At 31.3% G+C, this 9,715-nt stretch overlaps 1 protein-coding gene across 1 annotated transcript in view; it reads right to left on the bottom strand.

Moving 5' to 3' along the window:
* LOC111616870 (sushi, von Willebrand factor type A, EGF and pentraxin domain-containing protein 1-like) overlaps nucleotides 1-9,715 on the bottom strand; it is a 184,934-nt gene that overhangs the window by 23,411 nt on the left and 151,808 nt on the right. The window contains exon 31 of the mRNA XM_023358224.1: nucleotides 5,408-5,868. Within this exon, the coding sequence (XP_023213992.1) occupies nucleotides 5,408-5,868 (461 nt within the window). The remainder of the gene's footprint in view (nucleotides 1-5,407; nucleotides 5,869-9,715) is intronic.

The following is a 9,715-nucleotide window of genomic DNA, read 5'->3' as shown; positions in this document are numbered from 1 at the left end:
GTACTTTTCCTTTGTTTAAGGGTATTTGGGCAGTTTATTCTCTGTTATATTCTCAAGTAAACAATACATACAAGTACAGTACAGTATTTTCTGAGGAAACACTCGTACTTATTTTTTTTAACCCCATTCCCGATAACCCGGCATTTTCACAAACTCGGCCACCCTTCGGTCCACATTAGGCCGAGTTTTCGAGGTTCTACTGTAATACCATTTGTATCAGCACTTGAATTAAATATTTATTACTATGAATATAGAATAAACATTAAAAAATTAATGAAGATTGAATGAAAAAATATTGAATTATCATTATAGTCAAACAAAAATTAAAAGTGAAATAAGAAATCATCATGATCAAAAAATCATTTTCACTACAAATTAAAAATAATGGTATCATTTCATAATTGAATATCTATAGCTAACAAAATCATTATCACATTCTCATGCTCATATAATGTAACAAGCATTAACATAACATAATGTAACATGCTTATTTCAATGTAACACTAACAAAGGGACAACATCCTGGATTTTGTTGAAATTTTAGTACGTTTTAGTACATCCTTTCCCCTAATGCATGGGTAACTTAACTGATGTGAATGAATGGCAGTTTACAAGAAGTCATTGTTTAAACTCCTCCATGTGCATTATATATTGAGTTCCATAAAAGAATCATAATGAGTAATCATGGATAAGTGAGTAAAGCACCAAGTTGAAAAGATCAATGTTGTGGATTTGTAAAAGGTTCTTTTTTCACAGTAGTTTCTGAAGTGTGCAACCCAGTGAATTATTAAAAAATATATTTGGTCCAAAAATACTAATTTACAATACACTTGGTTGTTCAAAAAACTCACTTACCATAAGTCCAGGTGCATCATGAAAACACAACTGAAAGACAGCATTAGATATCATGTTCTAGCGATTCCAGTAGACTTCTTGTATTTTGGGATAAAAATGCTATTTTAAGGAATGGAAAACTTTGATGACAACAATGGAGGCTACATTGAACATTTGTAATGTTGTTCAAGTGACTTATATTGCTACAGCACTACTTATCGGCAATTTTTGTACTAATTTTTTTAATGATGAGCACATCATTTGAAGTACTTCCTGTTTGAATTTCATTCCATTTGGAGTCTTAGAATGCACTGCAGAATCCTCTAAGGAACTTAATTTTTAGCACCCCTGTATTTATTCTACTGTTTTGTACTTTGCATCTAAATAAAATTTTTCTCTTTTTTATATACCTCCATAACAAATTATTTATTTTTTGGTCCTTTCAAATTCAAGATTTGGAGGTTTTGTTAGAATACAACAATTGAAGTTATTTATGAATATTATGTCAATGTGTACATCATTTTGTATCATGACAATTTTTTAACTGTTGCATAATATTTGTAAAAGGTTGGCGACACTGTTGACAACCTGTCAGAAACCATTAGTCAGTGACTGGATTTTTACTCTCTACTTTTTCAGAACAGATTTCCTTTAGACAGGTTGTGTAATTTTTGTTCTTTGTTCACAAAACTGGTTTTATGAGTTTAAGTTTAACCAGTTTAACCAGTTTATCACCTCTGACAAGCTTATCAAGTCTAACAGGTTATGAACTGAGTTATGACAACAATTAATTAAACATAAGGAGGAAAGGTAAATTTAAGAAATAAACTGGATATAAATTAAGGAAAAAGAACATTCAGTGATAACAAAAGATCATAACAATGGCAGATAAAAACTAAGTTTCCAACACAAACCAAAACAACAGTAATTACCACACATGGAAGTACAAGATACATACACACAAGAAAGATTTTGGCTGTACACAAGGCCGGCAGAAAAGAGGGTAAGGGAAAGGAGAGGAGAAGGAGGGAGAGAAGATAGACCTGAGATAGATAGTAGAGAAAGATAGGATCCCTCTGAATGGCATATATATGGCTACAATAACCTCTATGTTTGATGTTGGCTTGCAGTTTTTATGCTGCAAGGTCGTATTCCCCCGAAGGGTCTAAAAGAAAACCTGAATGTAGAAACACCAATGATTCAGTGCTGCCATGTATAGCTAAGTGTAGAAGTTAGTACCAAGTGGCTGTTAGTAGGAAGACTTATAACTACTTAATGCTTATGAAACTGAATATGAGTGTGAATCTTAACACTACTTAACAGCTAAACAGACAGTGCAAAAAAACAAATGAACATGACAAACTAGACAAGACAAACATGCAAGACCCCAAATTTTTTAATTTTTTTAAAATTTTATTTTATTTATTTATTTTTTTTTTTAAACATTAACTTATTGACTAACTAAACTAACCTATCATAACCTAGGATGAACCTAACCAGAAATCAAGCTAGAGTCCCTAATCTAACTTACAAATAGGACTAACTTAAACTAACCAAATTTAGACTGAAAATAAGAATTAAAATACAAAGTTGAAAGCAACTATATAACGACAGTTGAAAGAAAGCAAGGGAAAGTTAACTGCCATCCGTGCCCCCAGAGTGAGTGCTCCAAAGAGTCCCACTAAGGGATATGAATGTGAGTAGATGATGGAACATTGTACATGTTTGAATGAGTTGGTGTGGATTTCAAGGTCAGTTGTACCCTTCAAGAATAGCAGCTCTCATTAAACTGTCCCTAATGTGATTGTATGTACTTATTGCAGCAAAAAACTAAGTGAAGTGGTGTTTGGTCCTCCTGAATACCACAATTGCATTGTAGATTGTCTCCAAGATTAAATCTATGCAATTAAAGTTGCCATGCCCTGTAAGTAGCTGAGTGAGTGTGTAACTACGGTAAAAGTGACGAAGATTTGCAGTAGTGTCAACCTTGGGGATGAAAGTGTAGGTGAGTGTACCAGTGGTGTCATGGTCCTAGCTGTCTTGCCAGAGAATGAAGATTTGCTTCTTGATGTGATTACTGATGTACGAGGTAGAAATGTAACTGAAAGTACTAGTGACTGAAGACTTTGCAGCTTGTTTGCAAGATGGTCAGTGGTCTTGTTGCTGAGAACCCCGCATGACCTGGGACCCATGGAAATCTATTCTAATGTTGTTGTTTAAGTGTCTGAGAATGTGATGTATGACATGGATGAGTTTTAAGCGGCTATCAGACTTCGCTATCCTGTGTAAAGCTACCCTACTGTCAGAATAAATGTGATAGTGTAAGTATTATCTTTTGTCCTTCCTACACCTAATGTGAATTAAGCTCATAAAAATAGCTAAACTTTCTGCCTGTGCTATTAGCAGTGTGTACGTGTGTACCTAGATGGAAGCAAGTGTTGTGGAGCTCATGGCCTAAGTTGGAGAAACTACAAAAGAGGCACCCACATTGTCACCATCTTGGAACTGTCAGCATAAATCCTAAACATGGGATGATCACCTGGATTTTTGAAGTAAACATCAGGGGCAAGCTGGTGGGAGGGGTGGTAATCTTAAGTCAGGAGGGTATTTTTGTTGATGCTGAATTTTTTGATATCAATCAAAGTCAAACTGGGGGGAATCTTACCTACTCTAATCATTTTGTTGACATCTGACAAAATACAGCTCACAGATAGAAATATAGATAGAACTACTGTTGATAAAGGAAGAATTATGGGACATTATACAGGAAGAAATACCTTTAGGTCTAGATTAATCTTGATTGACAAAGGACAGAAAGGCATGTGCCATGATAGACCTGCTGATGGAAGACAGTCAACTATTATTAGTAAGAAATGGCTAAAGGCACTTGGAAAGCCATAAGGAAAACATCATGTTAAGTCTACCTTATCAAATGAAGTTTAAATTGCATATTTTATTTTAATAGATAAAGTTAGAAGAAAACAGTGCATGAGGATATACTTGGCCAAGATGGAGGAATTAACTGATATTCTTATAGCATTGGGAGAAACTCTAGCTGAAAAACTGAAGTATTATTATTGCTTTGTAGCTTGGCAGACAGCTACAATAAATAATAACAGCACTAGAGACTTGTTTGGGAGATTTAATTCAGAAGTCATAATGTAATAAATTACTTGAAGCATATTCATTGGATATAGTTTGCAAATTATTAAAAAATATATTTGACTTGAAACAAGAAGCAAATGAATGGAATAACAAATTTAATGAAACATTGCTAATATCCCTCTTTATGAATAATAGGATCACTTACAAGAGATCTCTCCTACTGTTTGTCCTATTGTTTTTCTATTTTCTAGAATGATAAGGACCTTTTGGAGAGAAATTGCATTCTGCGGATCTGTACTATCCCTGTACACGATCATAGGGTGAACCATCCATGTGAATATATTGAAGCTACTGCTGTGGTCTAAAAATGAAGATCAAGGAGCATAAATAAATAATTTAGAAGTCTTTCCACTATTGCATTAACTTCTTAAGCTGTTGATAAAAATGTGCAAGTTAAATTTGAAGATGCCCTGTTACTATAACCTGAAATATCTTGAAAGACTAGAAATATTCGAAGTGTTTAAAGAAGGATGGCAATTAATTAAGGAAATGGACTCATTAGTAACTGCATGGAGGGCCTGCTTTGGCTTACAATAGATTTTGAATTAAGTTTTGATTTTATATTTTGTATAAACCAGGTATTTTTTAGAATTGTTATCCAGTTTGAAGAACCTTGTTAAATGCAACATTGAGCATGCACATATTTTCATGACATTCAAAATTTTTAAATTTTTGTTCTAAAAATAACAAAAATTTTTAAAACATGCATTCTATTAATTCTAAACCTGATGACCATTAAAAACGGAAGAAAACATTTGTTTTTTGTATGATAAAATTTATTTCATGCTGGTTGTCTATAATTACATATTTTATAACTAAAGATGTTATTACTTGCTTAATTTGTTTAATTTTTATTTATGCTGTAGAATGTAAACAATGTAAAAATTAATTTATTTTATATTAATTAAAGTAACATTTGTATACAATTTAAATTATTACTAAGTAATTTTCAAGTTAGAAGACAACATTAAAAGAGTGTCGGTTGGTAGAAACCGACGCTCTAACAGACCACAGTGTACCTGAAGAAAGCCTATTAAGAAGGCTGAAAATGTTCATACTCATGTATAAACGGTAGAAACAAAGTGAGAAAGGTTTTGTCTGGGTCATCTTAAAATAGTTCTACCTCCAAATGCATACAACATTAAAACATTAACATTACATTCTTCATGTAATGTTAATGTTTTCTAAACAGTAACTGGACAAAAAAAAGTGTTTTGGCATCCTGTTCTGTACATTCAATGATAGTTAAAAGTTATGCAACATTAAAAATATATACTCACATTACATTATAAAACTAAGTTATTTATCTTATTTCTATTAAAATTTGAAAATATAAGATTCAAGAATAAAATTATTCTACTTATTATTACTGAGAATTCATTAAAAATATTTCAATTAGAAAACTTACCATAATTGTTCTTGCTGGTAAATGATGTCTTGTAAAGAAGTCATCATCTTTAATACCATTAAAGTTTCCACAAAGTCCACAAACTTTTTTTCTGTATTTCTGAGGAACCTGAATTTCAATAGTTTGGGATGATTTCCATAATAATCTGATTCCATGTGTAGTAGTTATTATTACATGGTTTTCATTGTTCAGAATTATGTCTAAAAATGTATCAAAATATGGTAATTCAATAGATTCTCCATTGATAAGAATTTTTCCAGATGGGAAAATCTGAACTTCTGTACAATGTACATAAGCATATATAATTTTCTCTTTGTTTTCAAAACTTAAATCTTCATATCTGATACTAAATTCTCCATCAACACAATCATCCACAATAGTATAACGGCAACTTCCAGAAAAATTATAAATAAAATTATCAAATGTCATAAATTGGTAATTCTGTATTTTACATGATGATTCTGAAAATAAAAAATTATTTTATATTGTGTGTTTATACATATATAAGATATATAAAATAATTATTAATGAAAAGTGTAATTGTAATATTGAATATAATTCAGTATAGTCATCAATTATAGGGATAATGATACTTTGTCAATGGCATGGAGAGTTCTATATGAAATCCAGTAAAATAATAGTGGCTTTTGATATATTATTTTACAATGTCTGATCAAACAGGATTTAAAAAAAATTTTTGAATTTAAACATTACATTTGATAGCATGTGCCATGTTCAAATATATTTGTAAAAATGAAGATGGTTGTCACATACACTGAACCAAATTTACGGTGTGGTACGATAAACGACGAAAAATAACGAAAAACAAACGTTTTCGAACCCCTTCTGGGCTCTTCATCAGGTTCCTACAGTTTTAGCTCGTAAATGCGTTATTTTTCGTCGTTTATTGTACCACACCGTAAATTTGGTTCAGTGTATGTGATTATTATTGTGGTGTGGTGAGTAGTTTGTTTTGAAGATGGTTGTTTAAGACAACCAAAAACATTCGATTTTTTTTATTTTCACATTAAAGTTTAAGTTTTTAAAGTGCTGGAATTGTAGTATTTTGTGTGTTTAAAAAGACATTCAGTTATGTAAGGTAGTAAATTTATATAATTCAGTTTCTACATTGGTGTATTTCACAATCTTAAAAAATATAGCATTACATAAACATTTATTGTTAATTAAATATATGCAATCACCTTGTAGTAAAATATTGTCATAAGTATTCTTTACATACAGAAAGATTTTATGCATATACCTTATAGTACAAAAAAATGTATTCTGGGTATTGCAATATAGAAAAATTTCATGGGAATTAAATCAGTATTTTCCAAATAAAAAAAAATACTTTTAAAAGGTTAATTTTTCAAAAAAAAAAAAAAATATATATTTCCTCAAAAAATTGATGAAACTTCATGGGTTAATTCCACAGAAATAACCTCCATTTTATTGCCTGGACCACATTTAATCAGAGACAAAAGCTTATCTTCGTATTCTTTATTTACTTATTTACTATGCAATTCGGGTGCAATATTTTTGTGTAACTTGCACCTCTCTTCAGGTTTTACATTTATATAAATTGGTAACTTTGATTATTACATTTGTTATTACGGTAAATTACAACAATTTTGGATATATTTGTACAATAGTTAATTAACCTGTTTTATGTTTAGACATACATCTGCCCAGTGTTGATGTCGTGTCCCCTAAGGCATTTTTAGACCGTTTTCCTCTCTTTTTGTTTTCTTTCCCTTTAGCTCCTCCCATTTCCTCCCACACGATGTCAACCTCCATTCCATCACTTAGGTTTACGGTTTTGTTTTTATTAACTATTTCGAAGTGCTCTTTGAATTTTTGTAAATAACTGTCTTTTTCTCTATGGATTATTTTTACACTTTTTTTGTTGATTGTGCATCCAAATTCCCTACAGTGATTTGTCCATGGTGACTGGTTATAATTAAGTCTAATTGCTGCTTTATGTTCTTTTATTCTGGTAAACAGGAAGGCAACTTGTTACCAGAATATGAGTCACCTTTCACTCCACTAGGAGTGAAAGATGAGTCAAGGAGATAGCCTTTTGTAAACTTCTGCTTCACCTAGTCCATATATAGCCTTCACCACAAATTATGATCATATAATTAACTGGTGAAAATTCAAGCCATCTCATACAAACGACCACTTGTAAACAAAAAACTGAAGAAAAAATAATTTCTCTGGTTCCTTTGGTGTTCCAGCTACAGCTCCACAACTACTCTAATGCAAAGTCTTAGACAGTATTTGTCACTTTCTAGAATATGGCCATAAGTACATTCTGCCAGCGAATACTTCCGTAGCCCAATCAATTTTTTTCTATCATGGCAACAGCAAAAAGTTGTCAACACTTTCAATCCAGTTTCACTTTGATGCAGTAATGTTTGCTAATACACTTTTACTACAAAAATCCTATACAATTCAACAGGTGCTTGACATTCTGGAAGCTCTCCTAATAATAACTGAGCATAATTTTTCCAGTTCAATGGTCAATATTTCTTGCTGGATAACTTGCTTTTGCAAGAAATATTGGGCTTGCCTCTTTCAGCAATTTTAGCCAAGTTAATTATGAGAATCATTGAATTTAAAGTTTTCTCTTCACCACTTGCAATATATTATCCCATTTTATATCCTAGATATGTTGATGATATCTTATTAATAGCTTTGGAAGGTACTTTTGAAGAATTTTCAACTTTTGTCAAATTCTATCAGATGTTTACCCCTCCATCTCATTCTCTGTTGAAAAAGAAGACAGAAAAATCACATTTTTAGATCTAGTCTTACATAAACCCCCACTCATCTAGCTTGCACTGTATAGTACATCACAAATTCAACTCAGCTCATATTATACAGCTTCTTTCTTCCAACCTCCTGTATACGTAAATTTAACTATATCTGTTCTCATTTGCAGGGCATACTTGTACTCTTCCTCTCCAATTTTTATACAAAATGAACTGCAAAGCAAATAATAGCTACCACCATATGCAATCACAGCTAGCACTAGAGTTTATGCTGCCAGGGATATGACAAGCATTTGAATTCCCTTATCCCCTACATAAAATGAAAAAATTTTGTTTTGAAATGCCATACCAATTAGTAGTGCCATACCTTGCACTGTCAATCAATATTCAACTCATGCAGTGTAATATAAATAAAAATTAAAAAATATTAAAAATATAATATGCCTGAAAATTTTGTATAAATTTATGAAAATTTTCTGCCCTGGACAAATGCCTAATTTGCCCATACAGTAATGTTGACCATGTATGCAATGCTGGGTATACAATTTTCAAATTTGAATTTATCAACAACCTTGTCTGCAGTGTTCTATCTTCCTGCCCACCACCCTTCATTCATATGACAAGAACAAGAAGCTAATATTTGCAAAACTGCCTATCTCATACTTAGGGTCTGTTACTTTATTTATAGTTCAAGCTTAAAAAAGACACGAGATCACACATACCATCAAACCACAGCTATCACTCTGCAGAATTCTATGTAATGATAGGGATTTTCTTACCCTTTTGGAGAAGTCTGGAGTTTATATAGTTCCATTATAATAGGACTATATAAACTCCAGACTTTTCCAGAAGGCTGTTTGTAAAGATCTTTTACATAGGTGTCACAACTAAAAAAGTTATTAAACCCTTTAAATGAACACCTGGATGATGTTAAAAGTAACACAGCTTCCACTGATCTTACAAAAAATGTATTAGAAAATAATTTTACTCTACTATGGGCCCATACTTCCATTCTCAAGCAATGTTTAGATTGCAGAATCTTGTTCATCTGGGAGTTGTTATACATATCTTTATTAAAACCCTGCAACTCTCTCACTCTCAAAATTCCTGATATATGGATAACAGTTTATAAAAACTTAAAACTTTAATTTTTATCTAGATTTATTTCTGTTTTAATTTTATTTATACTTTATTTTACTTAGCCTTATCTTAGCTATCTATTTCTGTATTTGTTTTAAATTTAAATCAAAACTTTATTGCACACATGAAAACTAACATGTTTAGGTTGAAAACATTCTTGTGTTTGGATAATGTAAATGGGTTTTAAAATCAATATTACAAATTATATATTCTTTTTTTCACCTGAGGAAGGCATTTTGAAATGTCAAAAGTACTTGCATGTATTTAATTCATCAAACAAATAAATTTAATGCCAAAAGACAGTACAATTTCTTACATACATTTTTCTCAAATTTGAATATTAATCAGATTTCAAAAAAAAAAAAAAAAAAAAAACAAATATGACTTAATAACT

The sequence above is a fragment of the Centruroides sculpturatus genome, unplaced genomic scaffold (genome assembly GCF_000671375.1).
Source record: "Centruroides sculpturatus isolate CEXI.00-Female unplaced genomic scaffold, Cexi_2.0 scaffold24, whole genome shotgun sequence".
NCBI lineage: Eukaryota > Metazoa > Arthropoda > Arachnida > Scorpiones > Buthidae > Centruroides > Centruroides sculpturatus.
This window is presented reverse-complemented; position numbering and strand designations above follow the sequence as displayed.